At 36.2% G+C, this 19,752-nt stretch overlaps 1 protein-coding gene across 2 annotated transcripts in view; it reads left to right on the top strand.

Moving 5' to 3' along the window:
* adamts3 (ADAM metallopeptidase with thrombospondin type 1 motif, 3) overlaps window positions 1–19,752 on the top strand; it is a 200,136-nt gene that overhangs the window by 168,438 nt on the left and 11,946 nt on the right. For both annotated transcript variants that reach the window (XM_056458158.1, XM_056458157.1), the window contains exons 18-19: window positions 2,561–2,717; window positions 7,870–8,002. In XM_056458158.1, coding sequence (XP_056314133.1) covers window positions 2,561–2,717; window positions 7,870–8,002 — 290 coding nt within the window. The remainder of the gene's footprint in view (window positions 1–2,560; window positions 2,718–7,869; window positions 8,003–19,752) is intronic.

The following is a 19,752-nucleotide window of genomic DNA, read 5'->3' as shown; positions in this document are numbered from 1 at the left end:
GGAGAAATAGACAGGGAGGAAGATCTGATTTTTTCGACAATGGCCAAATTTCCAATGGCCAAAGCGTATCTCTGAAAGGCTTGTAGTTTGCTCTCAGGCATGGGTGGTGAGAAGTTCCCAATAGTGGTAGTTTAAGTCACACTGTCAGACTTTACTGAAGTGACTTCACATCAGGACTGTAGAGCATGGTGCAAGTGATGTCAGAATCATGGATTTATGCCTAATCCATAATGCCTTAAATGCAAGCTCTATTGATTAGAACCCAAACGCGTAAACAACAATTTCTGAAGTACAAAAATTATTCAATTAGACATCATACAATGTAAATGTTAGCAAACACTACTGCTCTCAGTTACTGATGTCCTATAGAGAACAATATTGTTAGAAGATGATTCATGCAGGAACTCTGCCTTCAACTGCAATTCTGTCTAGGAGAAATGGTCGACATAAATCTTCTATAATTTTCTTTTCTTTGAGGAATGATTAGAGAAAAGCATTTTCTTAGTTATGATCAGTCAAGCTTAATTATGGCTTCTTTTTGTAGTGGGTAAATGTTGATGTTCACTTTTCTGACTGGGATAAATGCTGCAAGCATATTTTAGAGACATTTTTTATGTTTAAAACTGGGTTGAACAGCAACACAGAAATGACTTTTTTCATGAATGTTTTATTTTATGTTTTGTATGTATTTAGATTAGGATCTAATTATCTTCAGGCCATAGTATAATTCAGCTGTCTCCCATGAATACGTTTCTGGTCGTGCCTTAACAATTCTGCAAGATTACAGTTTTTCTCAGTCGCTTTTGTGCATTTCTCACTACACTATTTACATTTGCACAACAGTTAATGCATTTCTCAAAACAATTAGTCATTTGTGCACATCATAGTAGCAGTTTCTCATTCCTTCCAGCAAATTGAAAATTGCATTTAGACAAGCATCAATTGCTTTCATACAACAAGCTGTTTTATATCATTATCATTTGCTTATGTCATGTCAGTCAAAATTAAGTAAACTTGTGAATGCTGATTGGTCATTCCATATAAAACTAATAGTCCTCATTTCATTACTTGAGTCATTACATACAAAAATGTTGAACCAGTTGTCAAAATCTGTCAAGCTAATTTTATAAAAGATTTTAAATCTTTTTTTTTTTTTCTGAAATGTGTTTTAAATTAAATCTAAAATGATTTACTGACCTATGTATGTTGTAGGTTGATTTATTCTTTTGCACAATGCTGTTAATAAATAAGAATTACAAAAAGCATATGCAGTAAAAATGTGAAATATACATATTCAGTGTCTTGTACTCAGATACCTCACTAAACTTTACTGTAGTTTTCAAATCGCTGTGCAAATAGTATATAGTGCTGTCTTTAGCATTTACAAGAAGTGTCACCAAAATCTGACTTTTTTGCATTGAAAAAAATGTACAGAGTAGCTGTCATAATTAAAAAATGCCAAAGCTATATGACCATCTTGTTCATAAACAATGGTGGCAGGACTTTTCATCTTGAGGACACTGACACTATCATTGACATGAATACTTGCTTTAGAGGAATGAGCTATCGATTTTGAGCAAGTGACACGCTTTTACAGGTTATCAACTAGGTTTTGCAGTTTGTACTAATTGTTTTGAGAAATGCATTAACTGTTGTGCAAATGTAAATAGTGTTGTGAGAAATGCACAAAAGCAACTGAGAAAAACTGTAAGATTAATATACTGACTGCCAAAGCACAGTAGTTCTTTAACTTCAGCTGTCCAATTCTGCTTGAACATTTCCTACTTCTGATAAAGCAAAAGTCCAGTGATAGACACATTGATGTTTTTTCTTGTCAAATATACAGTTAATATTTCATCAGTTATTTAGCTATATCCTGTGGTTGCAAGTGATAATAAGTGGAATAAGGCTGAAAATGTGGGACAAGTGAAGCGCTATGGATACTTTACAGATGCACTGTAGGCAATGTATTTTGGTGCATTTGAACAAAATAGATTTATTGAACATATATTTATTAAAATATTTTAATCACCAAACATATTTAGAAATTGAAAGATAATACAATTAAATTTAAGCAAAAAAATAAATTAATTAAATATATATATATATATTTTTTTTTTGCTTCTCTTGATTTTTGCTCTTTTTAAAATTTGTATACATATACATTTGAGTGTACTAGTTTTTGGATCATTATCATAAATTATTTTTTTAGATAAGCTCCAGATAATGTATATGCAAAAATATAATATTGTGTAGCTTGGTTGGATAAATAGATAGAGAGAGAAGTATCCCTGAAAATGATTCAGAAGTTAAACTAATCCAAAATCAGTCGTCTTTGAAAAAAGTTTCTCGCGTTATGTTCATCATTCTCATTTCTTTTTCAGAAAGTAATTAAACAGATCCTCGTCTGACTCATCTCACACAGAGGGCAATACATAAATCTGCATACTCTTACATATGCATGAACAAATGCTAAATCTCTGCCTACATAACCAAATGCTTGTAAATATCATTCTGCTATTTTTGAAATGTGTCTTATTGTGTTTTCCACTTCCATTAGATTATACCAAAAGACAATGAGACAAGGTCAACGCTTATGTACAAGTACATCATCCATGAAGATTCAGTGCCCCTAAACAACAATAACGTCATTCAGGAGGACACGTATGAGTGGGCACTGAAGAGCTGGTCCCAATGTTCGAGACCTTGTGCTGGAGGTATTGTTCACTTTCTGTCATCTTTAAGCTTTTGCAGTTTAAAGTTACAAGATGTAACCTGTGTTCAAGAAAAACAACATTTTTAACATAATAATAAACGCATTAAATAAAAACGCATTAGTACATAATAAATACATTAAAGAAAATAAATAAAGCAAATTTTGTCTTATGCTAAATAACTATGATGTGTGAGATGTGCCTGTATAAGTGTTTAAATTAGGATTATTTAGATCTGTTGGTCGATGCTTTGGAGGAGCCTATATTATGTGACAATATACAGGGTGGGCCATTTATATGGATAAACCTTAATAAAATGGGAATGGTTGGTGATATTAACGTCCTGTTTGTGGCACATTACTATATGTGAGGGGGCAAACTTTTCAAGATGGGTGGTGACCATGGTGGCCATTTTGAAGTCGCCATCTTGGATCCAACTTTTGTTTTTTCAATAGGAAGAGGGTCATGTGACACATCAAACTTATTGGGAATTTCACAAGAAAAACAATGGTGTGCTTGGTTTAAACATAACTTTATTCTTTCATGAGCCCCCTCACATATACTAATGTGCCACAAACAGGACGTTAATATAACCAACCATCCCCATTTTATTAAGGTGTATCCATATAAATGGCCCACCCTGTAGTTCACATTTTGTGACAATTCAAGTAATCCAGCAGTTGAGATACTGTATTCTCTTTAATATATCTGAATACATGATATGCACTCACTGGCCACTTTATTAGGTACACCTTACTAGTACCAGGTTGGACCCAAAGGCTTTCAGACCTTCAGAACTGCCCTAATCCTTCATAGCATAGATTCAACAAGGTACTGGAGATATTTCTCAGAGGTTTTGGTGCATATTGACATGATAGCGTCACGCAGTTGCTGCTTATTTGTTGGCTGCACATCCATGATGCGAATCTCCCGTTCCGCCACATCCAAAAGGCGCTTTATTGCAGTGGTTCCCAACAGGGGCGTCCTGGCCCACAAGGGGGCCTCAGTGAGCTCTGTGGGGGGTCACGTCATATTTTAAAAATAATTTAGCAGTGGCCAATTATGAGAATGATCATGTTGCCTTAGTTAATTTTATCCCCTGGCTAACCAAAAAAATGGACAAATTTGTAATTCGTTTTAATTTGTGAGTCTCACTCATTCGCAGCTAATAGTAATGACCCAAGCATACTTGGACGCATGTGAGGAAGCTCCAAACATTTTGGGTCACAGCGCTAGCAATACTGGAATGCAGAAAATACCAAGATAGTTACATAAACTATGGTTTTATTTTACTTTCTCAAAGGAAAGAGTCCCTGACCCAGCCACAGTGTATTATCTGCGCCAAACTTCTTGCTAACAAATGCATGAGACCGTCTAAATCAATAAGACATTTGCAGACGACTCATCCCCAATACCGCAGCAAGCCCAGAGCATTTTTTTAAAGAATTGACACACACCCTAAATGAGATGAGGGACGTCACAGTAAAGCTAAATTTTTTGTTATCCTTACTGCAAACTTATATGAGCGATAATATCGTTAAATGTTAAGGGGGCCTTAGGTTAGGAACCAATGCTCTATTGGATTTAGACTGTGGAGACCATTTGAGTACAGTGAACTCATTGTCATGTTCAAGAAATGGGATGGTTGAGATGGTCTGAGATGGTTCACGCTTTATGATATGGCGCATTTTCCTGCTGGAAGTAGCCATCAAAAGAGGGATGGACATGGTTAGCAACAATACTCAAGTAGGCTGTGGCATTGTAACGATGCTCAGTTGGTACTACTTGAGCCCAAAATGTGGCAAGAAAATATCCCCCACACCATTACACCATCACCGTCAGCCTGAACCGTTGATACAAGGCAGGATGGATCCATGCTTTCATGTTGCTGATGCCAAATTCTGACCCTAACACCCAAATGTTGCAGCAGAAATTGAGACTCATCAGACCAGGCAATGTTTTTCCAATCTTCTATTGTCCAATTGTAATGAGCCTGTGTGAATTGTAGCCTCAGTTTCCTGTTTTTAGTTGACAGGAGTGGCACCTGGTGTGGTCTTTTGCTGCTGTAGCCCATCCGCCTCAAGGTTGGACGTGTTGTGCATTCAGAGATGCTCTTCTGCATACCTCAGTTGTAACGAGTGGTTATTTGAGTTGCCTTTCTATCAGCTGGAACCATTCTGGCCATTCTCCTCTGACCTCCGACATCAACAAGGCATTTGTGCCCGCAGAACTGCTGCTCACTGGATATTTTCGCTTTTTCAGACCATTCTCTGTCAACCCTAGAGATGGTTGTGTGTGAAAGTCCCAGTAGATCATCAGTTTCTGAAATACTCAGACCAGCCTGTCTGGCACCAACATCCATGCCACATTCAAAGTCCCTTAAATCATCTTTCTTCCCCATTCTGATGTTCGGTTTGAACTGCAGCAGATTGTCTTGACCATGTCTACATACCTAAATGCATTGAGTTGCTGCCATGTGATTGGCTGATTTGCTTTAACGAGCAGTTGGACAGGTGTACCTAATATAGTGGCCGGTGAGTGTATGTATCCAAGATGTATGTGTCCAGTTTTAATAACAGTGCTCAGATCAGCAATTTTGCAGCTGATCACTGATTTACTTATATGCAGTTTGACTTTCCCTTAAACAGTCTACCCGAGCATGGAAAATGGGATTAAGTACCTTTCTAGTGACATCTAGCAACACCTGCCCAAAACATTACTGAGGAAAACATGCTTTTGTTCAGAAGAGACTGGAGGGAGGTCAGATTATATATGCAGACTGAAGCGGTGCTGCTGTTAGCACACCTTACACTGAATTATTTAATGAAGATGTAGGCTTCAGTTCATGGCAGCAGGTAAACAGAGGGGACGCTTCCCTGCTTCAGCCTATGTAACTTGGTGAGCGATAAACACTGCGGGCCTCTGTAGCACACCCTCGTGTTGTCCCAGTACTGAAGTTTTAAAACAGTCTAATTCCCACTAAGTTAAAATTGAAGCGCCGCTGAGCGCGGATGACTCGACTGATCTTCACGGCTGCTTCGCGATCCAGTCTCCATGTATCTTGTGTTTGCACTCAGTTTACCGCTCTTCACCCAGTGCAAACACAGATACACGGAGACTAGAGCGCAAGCGCGAAACAGCCATAAGGATCAGTAGAGTCATCAAGCAGATCGCTCGGCTGTGTTTGTGCTCAGTAAACAGCGGAGGGTGAACTGATGACCTTCTCGGCCAATCACAAGCATATCTGTTGAGCACGTGAACACAATGGCCAATCAGCGCTGTTTTAAGAAAGCCATCAACAGTGCTTTAAATGTTAGCAGGAAATTGACAAATTTTCTTTTAATTCAGTAACGTGACAAGTCTAATATAGTGAAAGAATCAGTTCATTAACTTGAGTTTGATAAATGGCATCTAAAACGTGTGTTTGGGAAAGAAAACGTTAGCTAACTAGTGCCGTTTCCCTTAACTTAGCTGAAAATGAGCTCTGATATCCCTTTATATTTTCACCATTCATTCAGAACGGACCTTCGGGTCACTCAGAAGGCGGTGAAATGATAAATTTGTGTCTCTTTCTATTCGCTGATAAGATATACAGCCAAGTACACAACGTTCTAATGTAACTCCCAACGATACTTCCGGGTTTCTTCCCACCGCAGCCTCTATTTCGCTTTTAAAAATGGCAGCCGCGTGAAATCAGTCTATTAACATGTCTCTGTAGTAACGTCTATAAAGCTGCGGTCACACTTGACCTTTCCTCCCATAGACTTCCATTCATATGCACGCGAATGCGTCAGACCGGAAACGCGGGGTCATGCGTTAAGTTTCGCTGTTCGCTGGGTGCAAAGTTCAAGCTTGGTGAACTCTCACCTGTGAAACCGCATCACTTGCCTGCGTGAGACCAATCGAGGATCAAAACAGGACCTCTCTGGACAGAAATTTAAAACATGGAGCAATCGCTCGCTTTTTTAATGTCTAATCATCTTGTTTAATCCCGCCCCTTTTCGCAGCGCAGTACGACAGAATTTCGCACACACAAAGCAGAGTGTGACCGTAGCTTAACAGGGGTGGGCAAACTCGGCCCTGGAGGGCCAGTGTCCTGCATAGTTTAGCTTCAACTTAAATCAAACACACCTGAACATGCTAAGCAGTGTCTCCAAGATCACTAATTATCTGTAAGCAGGTGTGTTTGATCAGAGTTGGAGCTAAACTGTGCAGGACACCAGCCCTTCAGGACCGAGTTTGCCCACCACTGGGCAACAAGACAGGACGTGCACAAAGCAACCGGGATTAAAATATCTGTTCATTTCGCTAGGATCATCAATCATCATCAAATGTGATCATGAGTGAGTTTTACACGTGTTTAAAACAGTGCATGTTAATGAATTACAGCGATTTACTTCAGCTTTACCTCATCAGCACAGCCGCGTGTCAATACAATTATAAAAGAAGACGCTTCAATCCCAGGTGTGGACGTTAAATCAGGTTTATTTTGTACATTAACATAACGGATATCCATACAGCAGTGGATATTAATGTGTATCCTGTCACATTTGCCGTGCAAAAACAGTACAAAGCTAAACGCAAGCACTGTCTGTTTGTGTTTGTGTATCTGTGTGGTGCGTCAACTTCATAACGACATTGTGTGTGACTCATTGATGCAACTACACAACAAATGCATCAGATAATCATTGGGAAAGTTCTTACTATAGATAAAAATCACAAGCTTCTGAAAGGTATAATAAATAATCTGATGGGTGTTTTTAGCTGAAGCTTTACAGATACATTCTAGAGACACAAAAGACTTATATTAAATCTGGAAAAAGGGCTAAACTAGGTGCCCTTTGAATGAACTATGTAATTAATGTCTTTGTACAGCATTATGCGACAGTAAACTCAAGCAGACAGACTGTTGTGAATCTGTCAATCTATTGTTATTGGAGGCACATCTATTAATCTATTGACAGGAGGCACATACAGCATTAATGTAGTTTTTTCAGCTATAATATAGTATTTTGGTGGGTTAAAGTTTTACTGTCCCCTTTGGTCTGTTTGAAGTGGATGAGAGGTTTTTTTGCACTAGTCAAAAGTTACTGATGACTGTTTACTTCAATATTACATGTTTCTGCTTGTTCTCTTATTTTTGTTTACACTTCAGGCTTCCAGTACACCAAATATGGGTGCCGTAAAAAAGGTGACAACAAAATGGTGCATAGAGGTTATTGTGATGTCAACAAGAAGCCCAAGCCTATTCGAAGGATGTGTAACTTACAGGACTGTACGCAACCACAGTAAGTTGAAATTGATCCAATTTTAACCCTATTAACAATACTAGGTTGTGCTTTCCACTTGAATACTAGCTAAAATGACTTCTCTTGGTACAGTGTGTGATTATATAGAATTTCTTATTTCATCATATTAACCCAATCGAAACATTGCTAAATAATGTATACTCACTCATTCTGTACCAGTCTAGCTAGGAGATCTCCGAGCTGGGTTTTGATTGCTTTATACCATAGGGAGGGCTTGCTTCATTCATTTTTTCTTGTCAGAGGCTAAGTAGAAATCTCAGGTTGTGATTGTGCATGTATGTGTCATATCTGGAAAGTGTTCACCTCAGCGTGTACTTTCTACTGAATGTGTAGCCTTGGCTGATTTTACATTCATAGACAAAGGTATTTCTTTCCGTTCCATATGCAAACACGAATAACACTGTAGCTTTTTTCCTTTGCTTTATCGAGCATGTGTCTATGACCTGCTTTTATGATTAGCACAGAGAATATGCGTAAATAAATTATTGGGGCTCTTCTTGAATCAACCTACTCATGTCATTCTCACTGAACAACTTTTCCATTTAAATGCACAGAGCAGTTTAATGTTTATCTGCATTAGAAGGCATTTTTAAGCATCTTAGTCTCACTTCCTCTGAAAACCACTGATTAAAGTGATGCTTCAGACTCAGTACTCAGACTTAATCAGAAATAACTTTTCATACAGTGATATAAAAAACTCTGATGTGTGGATGTTATTTAAAAATGTATATTTTTCAATAGAAAAGTTTTTTCTCTTAACTCTTTTTTTTCTTTACTGGTTCAAGTGAGTGCTGCAGAAGCACCCAAAATACTCTCATTGGTTGAGAAGTGAGATCCCACTCCTCCTGTGATTTGTCTGTATGTGTATTCAGAGCCAGTGAGCAGCAGACTTTCTAACTAACAATGAAAAAAAAATGTTAATGTGAGATAAAATAATTATGTGCATTAACTAATCAATGTGTTAAATAACATATAATAACAGGTTATCTTGTCGAGCCCTAATAAACACTAAAGTCTCTCAATTTTGTGTAGTTTTCTCAAGCAGCTGTACAATACATCTATCATAGGTTCACTTTATTTAAAATCAGTAATTAGGATACATCAGTATCCTTCTGTAAGCAGCAAGGAAAGCAGATGTTATTATTATTATTATTATTATTATTATTATTATTATTATTATTATTATTGTTATTATTATTATTATTATTATTATTATTATTATTATTATTATTGCTCTAGTTCACCGACCTTTTTTCACCCTCTTCGAATGTTATCACTCGATTGAATGGGCGTTATCAGTGGTTATATAGATAGATATGGGCCAGCAGGGGCCTTCTGCGGCTCAGAAGGCTGTTATCATCCATCCACATGGTTAATCAGCTATACTAATAGAGAAGACTCCAGATCCAGAGCTGTTTTTACATTACTGTGACGGTTGGGGTAGGGGTAGACGTTAACAAAATACAATTAAAGGGAAATTTAATAAATAATATAAATAATTCTTGTTTACTTCCGGCCGCAGCCGTATGTGATTGATAGCTGATTAACCATGTGGATGGATGATAACAGCCTTCTGAGCCAACCAGTAGGCACAGAATGCCCCTACTGGCCCATATCTATCAGTTGATAAACACTGATAACGGCCAATCAATTGAGTAAGAACATTCGAATCAGCTTTTTTAGGCCAAGATCTCTAACCTGGGACTTGAGGAAAGGCAAGATCTACTCATCAAAAAATATTGGGACAATGCTATGGGAGGTACAATGGTAAAATCGTTTAATTTAGTAATTTTCTGTAATTTTAAATGTAATTATAGCACTTTATCTCCAAACTAATAAACAGAAATTGCATATTTTTGTGGCTATACAACTTTGATACTTTTTTTCTTGGAAATAGATTATCTGACTTTAGCCGGGGTTTTACAGAGGGAGTCACACACACATACATATATATATATTAGTGCTGGGTAAAGATTAATCGTGATTACCCAAATTAAATCCAAAATAAAAGTTTGTTTTGGCATAATATGTGCATGTGTGCTGTTTATATTAAGTATGTATATAAATATACATGCATATATTTCAGGAAATGTTTATTTATATTTAGATATAAAATATGCATGATAAAAATTGTATATACATTTTAAAATATATGTAAAATATCTATTTTTTATGTGTGTGTATATCACATATGAATAATAAATGTGTTAAAAACACACATATATTATGTTAAAACACACTTTTAATTTGGATGCGATTAATCACGATTATTCTTTGTCCAGCACTCTTCACGTTGTCATGGAAACAGGTCAGTGAACAGTAGTAAATTTCTTCCCGAAGGGCAGAGGGCACTCTCGCATGGAAACTGCAAATACGGCACAAAAAAAGAGAGACACAGGGGAAATCAAACAAAGCAGAGTATTTAACTGCTTTTGTTGATTCAGCTACTAAACACACAACTATGGAATAATTTCTCAGAAGGATTCATTTTGAACCCTCGACTGAAGTTATGGGGTGAGTTAGGAGTAAAAACATGTCTATGATTTTTTTTTTCAGATTAGCAGAAACAGAGCCACAGTTCACTGAGAAACCACATACACAGCTGCCAAATCATAGAACGATTCCAAGTGATTTCAGGTTTTTTGCACAGCTTGTCACTGAACTATGGCTCTGTGTAGGAGACACTTCTCAATCTGAAAGCAGGTGCTGAAGATTTACAGCTGACTGTACTGACAAAATGAGCACAAATATTTCCTTCAATTAATGCAGCTCTATCCAGCATACCTGATTCAGTAAAACCTTAAATTAGAATGATAAAAAGGTATACACGTAAATTTATTTTATTTATTTATTTTATTTATACAGGGACAATGTACAACATGACATGCTGTGCCAGAGTTAGCTATAAAGCTAATTTACATCTGTCGTCCCTGTGCAGGAAGTTGTAACAAATTTAACAGTAAGAAATAGTACAATATACACTTACAGTAGAATACATGCAATACATCATTATCAATAAAATGAAATAAAATCAGTGGCTGCATATTTGATTTTGTTTAAGCCAAATTTTAAGAACAGTTTTAAAATGATTAAAAGTGGTACTCTCTCTATGCACTGGTATTTTCTTCCATCTTTCTGCTGCTCTGACTGAAAAACTGATCGTCCAAAAGCAGTTCTCTTAAGTTTAATTGAACAATCACCTCTAACCGATGACCTAGTCTATCTTATATTTCCCTTGCCGACAATCACACATTGTTTGAGGGGAGGTGTTGCAAGATCATTAAATATTTTATAAATTAAACATACATCAGCATAAAATAAGAAACTGTCGAATGTTAGTAATTTTTGTTGTGCAATACAGTTACAATGATGATAGCTCCTTGAATTTTTATCTAAACTTTTTACAGTTTGTTTATATATAAAATACAATGGTTTTAATGTTGTAATGTTTGTGTGGGACCAGCTTGTAGCACAATAAGATAAGTCAGGAAAAATCATTGTATTTATAAAAAGTTTAGCAGCAGCCATAGGTAACTGATGCCTAATGTTTCTATAAATCCTCAGGCTTGCTCTAGCACTTTTGGAAATCTTCTTAATGTGTTTTTTAAAATTTAAATTAGAGTCAATAATTATACCTAAATATTTAAAATGATCAACTACATTTATTACTTCTCCATTAACTAAAACATCTGAGCTATGCTCCTCATTTTTCTTAATTAAAAAAAAAAACATTCCCACAGTTTGACTTACATTGAGGGTAAGACATGAATAATATAACCAGTCTGAAACTTTCTTGAGTGCAGCAGTATGTTTGTTAGCAGCTTGTTCTTTGGTTTTTGCATGAGTATATACTACTGTGTCGTCTGCATACATTTGAACCTGAACTTCTGGACACGCTGCAGGCAAATCATTAATGTATAAACTAAACAGAATTGATCCTTGTGGAACTCCAAAATTACAATTGATGAATGGTGAACATGCGCCATTAATTCTTGTACATTGCTTTCTCAATTTTATATATGACTCCATCTATGATAATGCATTAACAGAAAAATTAAACCTTGATAATTTAGATAAAAGTACATTGTGGTTAACATTATCAAAGGTTAACAAAAATCGAGAAAGACAACACCAACAACTCTATCCCTATCTAGACTGGATTTAGTTTGTATTATAGTGTTTGTTTAAGTAACAGTTTGCGGTCTCCATAGAATGACGTGCTCTAAATCCAAACTGTATTGAAAGTAATGAAAATTTATCTATATTTAAATGCTCTACCAGCTGATTACAAACAACCTTTTCAATTACTTTAGAGGCAATTGGTAAAATTCTGATAGGCCTATAATTACCAAGATAAGCAGGATCACCAGTCTTAAATGTGGGTGTTATTACTGCTGACTTCCAGGCACTTGGAACATAAGATTGTAAATGAGGATAGAGTGATGGCTGACCCTTTTTCTTAGAGAACAACATGACAATCCATGTTTGGTCCCTGGAACAGCTAATCTTAAATCATCCTCCACTGTAAATAAAACTCCTGATTTTTAAAACCCCTGCATTAAAGTATTTTAAATGCACAAAGGCAGGGCGATGCAGTGGCGCAGTAGGTAGTGGCTGGAAGGGCATCCGCTGCGTAAAACATATGCTGGATAAGTTGACGGTTAATTCCACTGTGGCGACCCAGATTAATAAAGGGACTAAGCCGAAAAGAAAATGAATGAATGAATGAATGAATGAATAAATGAATGAATGTGAAGCCAAAGAACTCCCCGACATGCAATGTTACAGTGTCTTACTTTTGTGATTGCAAATGCCACCACAGCCATGATAAATGATACACAGCCTTTCCACGGTGTGTGATTTTGCACATATGTATGTCGCTATGGGCTGGCGCGGTGGAGTAGTGAGTAGCGATGTCGCCTCACAGCAAGAAGGTTGCTGGTTCGAGCCTCGGCTGGGTCTTTGAGTCTCTGCTTTTGTGATTCTATTTCAACATTGCTCATTTCTTTTTCTTTATCCTATCTATATTCTAGATTTTGTCCTATTTTATTGTCATCACATCTTCAAAATCCTTGATTGTGCTCTAACATTTACTGTGAATAGTTTGATGGACTTGAGAAGTCAATTGTATAAACAGTGTCTGTTTGAGTAACATTTCAGTGAAGCCAGACTCTTACTTTCACATGCTCCATTGTAAAAAGGAATCCCTTTTTATCCCTTTTAATCCCTTTTATACAAATACATTTGTACAAATACTTGTGTACTCACCCTTTGTCATTGTATAATGGTATTTTCGGTGTTTCAGAATCCATTTGCATTAAGTGCAATGGAATGAAGTGGTTGCTACCAGATGACAGAGATTTACAAATCAACTCTTATGGTGTCAGATTGCAAGATTCTGTAGATGTAAGAATATATTGGGGTAGATGATTCATATGAATCTTGCTTCTGTGCTAAACTAGCAGAAGAGTCACTTGTTCTGTAGAGCTGTGCAAAATAAGGACAATTTTAATGGGATTATAATTTTAGCCTCTGACGTAGGATTGCCAATTGTTCACTTTCCCACATCACATCACACACTTCATGCTGAGGGAAACCACATAATTATAATTCAGCTTCTTCATAGATTATCCTCCTAATGTGGCAGATGAGAGAAAACGCATAGCAGATCAAGCATCATGACTCATTTATAACTCCTAATGCTTCTCAAAATGAATGCAATTTGCATAAATGGGGTCCTCAAATGTGATTTATTATGAGTAAAAAATGACCAATGAAGAAATCTGTTAATATCATACTGGATCTGCCACAGAGTAGCGTCATGTTCTGTAAGAGCTGAACTGTCACCGAGAGTCATTTGTTGTGACGCTTCCCTCTTTCGATCCTGATATTTCCTACAGTAGTTGTGCCCATCAGTCATCAGGGCTCCTCCTTTTTCGCATCTGCAGAGGATGAGATTGCACCCGCAGTTCTTCCTGAGTTTCCTTTTTCCAATTCCCTTAGCATTCGCTTGTACTCATTTTCTCTTTTATCTTCTTCACTCTTAAAGCTGTCTCAGCAGGTGGTGGCCATTTCAAATTCTTCCATCTCATTTGCCACACTATTACTAAGCTTTTTCATCTTAAATGGGTGGAATTTAATTCAGTATTATTAAATATTTGAAATGAGACTATGTGAATCTATCTCTTTTTATTAAAACGTTTAATTTAATTAATAAAGATTTTCATAAAACTTTAGGGTGGGAAATGTCTCTGTTCTGCAGAGGAGTCTACATTCTCTCTCAACTGCTGAGGTTTTATTAACAAGCTCACTAGAGCATCTGCATTCTTACAGCATTGTCTCTGACAGGCACAGCACCTCAACTTTCTCATCCATGGACTATCAACCATCCATTCTCCAAACCACTTTGTTCTTCACAGGGGTGCAGGATCCATAGCCTAGACAATCAAATACTATTGAAACCCATGTTTATTACAGGAGTAGTTCAGTGAAAAGAAGAGTGCTTCAGTCATTTATTCACCCCAATGTTCCTGAGGTTCATAGAGTGTGTATACATCCTCAGTCAGAGCTCGCTTTGATTATTTGAAAAAGGGAAGCAATGAAAAACTCATATTGTCCATTGCAGGGAAAAAAGGATTCAGAGTTAACTTTGTCCTTCCTTTATTATTACCATTCTTATTATCTGATGTTGTAAATAACATTACTAGTTGTCCACACATTTTTTTTCTTTCTTTCCTCTCTCTCTATTTATTTTTTCTTCTCACATCTCTCAAAATTCTGTCAATCCAGTTTGTGTGCTTACTCCTATACAGTCGCATTGTCACATGCACACACAAGCTCACGCACACACACTAACACATGAATAAACAACATAGTCATAAATGTTGAATGTTGGCAGTTAGTTTATGTTCTATGTTTGGTTGTTTGTAAAGGTTGCTTATGTAAATATCATCATGTCCCCTATCAAAAAAGAGAATAAAAAGAATAGCGTAAGTGTGATTACAGGGCTCACAAAATCTGGTAGCCCAAAGTCCCGGGGCTATTGTTTTTTCAGTCGGATTGCCAAAATCTATCTACAACATGCCCATCGGGTTATCTAGATAGCCTGCTGGGCTTGGTGTAGATAGATTTTGGTAGCCCGACTAAAAAAACAATAGCCCTGAGACTTCGGGCTACAAGATTTTGTGAGCCCTGTAATCACACTTAATTATTCTTTTTATTTTCTTTTTTGATAGGGGATATGGTGAAATTTACAGAAACAACCTTTACAAACAACCAAACATAGAACATAAACTAACTAACCAGATTTTGCGAGTCCTGGATTACACGATGACAAAATTTTAGATTTTTGGCTGAACAATCATCTTCATATAATTTATTGAGCCACGGCATTTAGCATGCAACCAGCTGTTTTAAAAAGCGCAACCAATTTTAAACAGTTCTGTATGGTATTTCAGCCAGCCTGAACTACGTCCATTAATCCTGCAAATTAGACACTTCCATGCATACGTAAATGCCTCGCATCCTTTAACTTCTAATCACATGCTTTAAGTTTAAAGGATGACCATTGACTTCCACACATGCATATTTAATAGGAAAAAGTATTAACCCATTAACTACCCCACCAAGAAAACATTTTTGAATTGCATTTCTTAACTCCTAATGTCGCTAGTTAACACACTCAATGCATTTTTCCCCAACACATCCCATAATTTCTAAAATATCAACTTCTACCAAATGGTTGATATGTCAGTTTATGGTAAAAGTACCAGAATTAATAAATACACTATGAAAAATATGAAAATATGAAGTGTAAGACCAATTTATTTAAAAAAATTTACAAAATAAAACATTTTTGAATCCTAAATCATCTTTATTTTTTGAAGCATCCCATAAAATATTTCAGATTCTCATTTAACATGTTTACATTTTTTTATTTTTACAATAAACCCAAAATAAAGTGTAGTAGTGCAAATTTGTTTGATTTCTTTGTAAACCTACAATACTGTGTGTGTCATTCTTTAAATTAATTTAACAGTCATCATTTAAAACAGTAAAAACATAGTCAATCGTTTGGTAGAGCGGCAGTCAAAGGGTTAACGTTCTTGTAACATGCTAAATTTCAGGTCATATCATGCAGCTGTTTATTGTATCAAATGGATAGTTTTCCCAAAATTGTAAATTTGCTCAACCTCAGGCTATCCAAAAAACAAAACAAAAACATGTTATACAAAATGCTGTATTATGAAGTGAAAGGATAAGTTTGTGCAAAACGTTGGCCATTATTTACAACATTAATTCCTTTAATACACATCACTTCAGAACAGTCTAAAGCTTGAGGTTACTGATGCACAATGACATATTTAATGTTCTTCTTTTTTGTTATGTTGAAACAAAAAAATCCCCTACATCTGATCAGTAAATCTGTGGGTGAACAATCCGTTTAAACTGTATCCATCTGTGGATAAAATTACATGAAATGGAAGCATTACAGGCCATGAACTTTATTATGGCAAGGTATAGACCAGTGTTTCTCAACTGGTGGGTTGCAGAAACATTTTCAGTGGGGAGTGTGTGGTCAAAAAAACTTTCAAAAGAATGTGGTCAAAAGAATTTTTACCTTATTTTGCTTATACCGGACTTTTATTTTGAAATGCACGCGAAACAACCGTACCGTTTGACATGTGAAATTTAATTTAATTATAGCAACAAATATGTCGAAGCGCAAGTACGACCCCAAATATGTAAAGTATGGATTTACATATATTGACGAAAAAAAAGGCTTAAAACCTCAGTGTGCCATTTGTAGTGAGGTGCTCTCAGAAGAGAGCATGAAACCTTCTAAATTAAAACGACATTTAGAAACCAAACATCACAGTTGCAAGGACAAACCTGTGGACTATTTTCAAAGACGACTCCAAGAGCTGAGGGCATCACAAGTGCATACACTTTGTTAAATGACAGCAATAAAATATTGTTTATTTGTAAGTCTTGGTGATGTTCTTATGATTTACCTGTCACTACTTGTGTATGTTAACAAATAAATAAAAATTAATTATAATTCCTAAAATTATATTATAGTGCCTGAAAATTTGGGTCGCAGCTTGATGACCATGTAAAAATGTGGGTCCCATGGCCAAACCAGTTGAGAACCACTGGTATAGACTTTTTTCATTAAGTCATAGTGTATGCATGAATTAATGTAACATACATTTTAAGGGTTTTTAACCTTTCATCAAAACCGCTCCATCTAAACAAATGCTAATATATGTTCAAGGTGTATTATATAACAGCAAAAGTGCAGGCCGCATTGTTTAATTATGCCAGTTCACACAGGTCAATGGCGCCTCTGAACGAGAAACACGTGAATGAGTAATACTGTCACAACTGAGGCACAAAGGACCTTCTGTAGTGCTCTCTGTTACAACGTCTGTTTCAGCCACTAAACATGCTCCTAATTTTCAGTGCGTTGAGGCAGATAGATTATACTCAGTGATGTTGATACAGTCCAACTTTCCTTTCTGATTCAGCCGCTAGTCTACAGTACTCCTTCATTGATAATGTGGAATCTGTCATTCATACATTCAATGTACTTCATACATAAATGTCCTCCATAATTTACTCATCCTCATATTATTTCAAAAGTGCATGGCATTGTTTATTTTGTGGAACATAAAATAAGATTTTGATGAAAATGAACAGTAATGACTATTGACTTTTATTGTGTGAAAATAAATAAATAAAACAAACAAATCTTCTTCTCAATTATTTCAAAATAGAAAAAGAAATAAAAAGCAAGCCATAGAAGGTTAGAACAAAGTGAGGGAGCGTAAATTATAAAGTGTTGTTAATACATTATCAGTGTTGTTTTTTTTTATTTTATGATTGAGCTTGAAGCTTCAAGTAGATATGGATGCATCCCACTTTTATTTCATCAGACAGAGCATATGTACAGCCTCTTAAATTATTCTGAGTGCTAAACAGTCCATCTGATTTATTTTATCCAGCACAGATGTGTTAGCAGTTGGTCTGTCTGGAAACAAGGAATAATGAATGTAAGCCCCTGCTGTTTAAGGTGGAAATGTTTTATGCAGTCGTATAGTCCTGAAATAATGGGATAGACCTATGATTGATAGCAGTACTTAGATAATCGAAAGCTGTTGAAAGATTTTTCAATCGAATGATTAACATTTTCAAAGCAGTCTTGTTTTTTTTTTATTTAAAGGGGTCATGAACTGTTTTCTAAGATACACTTAAGATGTTCATATGGATTTAACTTTCAAAAATATCAAACCCAATAGTAGAGCTGCGATGACAAACCCTCATTCAAATTCTGCATCAATTTTGAGATTTCCAAAAATTCTATTCTCTCTTAAATAGATTCTGAGCAAAGCTTTTAAAAGAAGATAGCACTCTGGGCGCTCTATTTTATAACATGGTGAACTTGACCCAACACAGAACACTTTTCAGTGGTTTGCAATCACTTTTGAATTTTACCAGTGGGAAAGTGGCATTGCATTACATTAATTACACTTTACTTTTGAGTGTGATCATTCTGCAATATCATGTTTTCAATGATATGTGCACGAGTCTCAGACAAGCTTATAGTGTAGACCTTCTTTTTAATAGCTCAAAATATTCTTAATTTTTGGTTGTACAGATAATTTGAGAATTGTTTTTTTTATTATATGTGTGTGTAATCACAATAATAAGAAAACATTGGATCATTGATAAAGCAAATCCAGAGCAAACATATTAGTGTTTATGTTGGCGCATTTGCCCATGTAAAATTAACCCCCTGAAAATATATGGTACTTCAAATGGGTCAAAGACAATCAATTTAGCTTTTTATTTATTATGTGTGGCAAAAACGGGAAAAGCACAGTCTCTGTTCATCTGTTGTCTTTAAAAATGAATAAATCTATCCTACAGCCTACTCATCCTGCCTTAATTAATAATGTATGTGAAAATGTGCCTCTAAGAAAGCAGCTTTCATCAACATCCATAGGGAGGTCCAGTCCAAATGCAAGCCTCATGGCTCAGTCAGAAAGAAGATGAGATCTAGATATACGCTAACAGACGTAAATGAAATAGTTTCTTTGAGTCCCTGAAAGCCATCTATGTTCCTCAGCCTTGAGTCATCTCTACTGCTCAACATGGATGGGGCTACACACATCCCTGACCGAGGCCTCACCTAAATCCCACTGATAATGTTTTCAAAAGCAAACTAGAAGAGAAAAGCACCACATGTTTTACCTAGCTTCTGGAACGGTTCTTCATTAGACTTGAACCTAGTTCTGCTCTGTATCCCAACTCTGATGCCGTACAAGGCAAGCTACTGAGCAAAGTGACGTACAGTATGCCAAGGCACAAATTTCAAGGTTTCCAAAAATGCAGCCCTGGGCACATATTCCTGATAAGCCTGTGTTGCATAATTGACTTGAATTGTTTAAATGTTGTGCCTGTGTATGCATAACTAGCTACTTCTTCACATGTTTCCACCTTTAAGCAAACTATGTACTTCATCCTCCTCCCACCTCTTTTTGTAAACTGATAGCAAAGCAGCTAACTTTCATTTCTCTTTGATCCTGGCATTCAGTCTGCTACGTGTTTGAATATGACTCACGGGTGTCCTTACACAGAATCCCAACTTCCGAAGAGGTAACAGTGAAATGGATGAGTTGAGGGGAAATTTAAGGCAAAAATGTGCTTGTGTGTGGAAAATATTT

This window comes from Danio aesculapii, chromosome 5 (assembly GCF_903798145.1).
Source record: "Danio aesculapii chromosome 5, fDanAes4.1, whole genome shotgun sequence".
Classification (NCBI taxonomy): Eukaryota; Metazoa; Chordata; class Actinopteri; order Cypriniformes; family Danionidae; genus Danio; species Danio aesculapii.
Note: the sequence above shows the minus strand (reverse complement) of the source record. Positions and strands in the feature narration are given on the sequence as shown.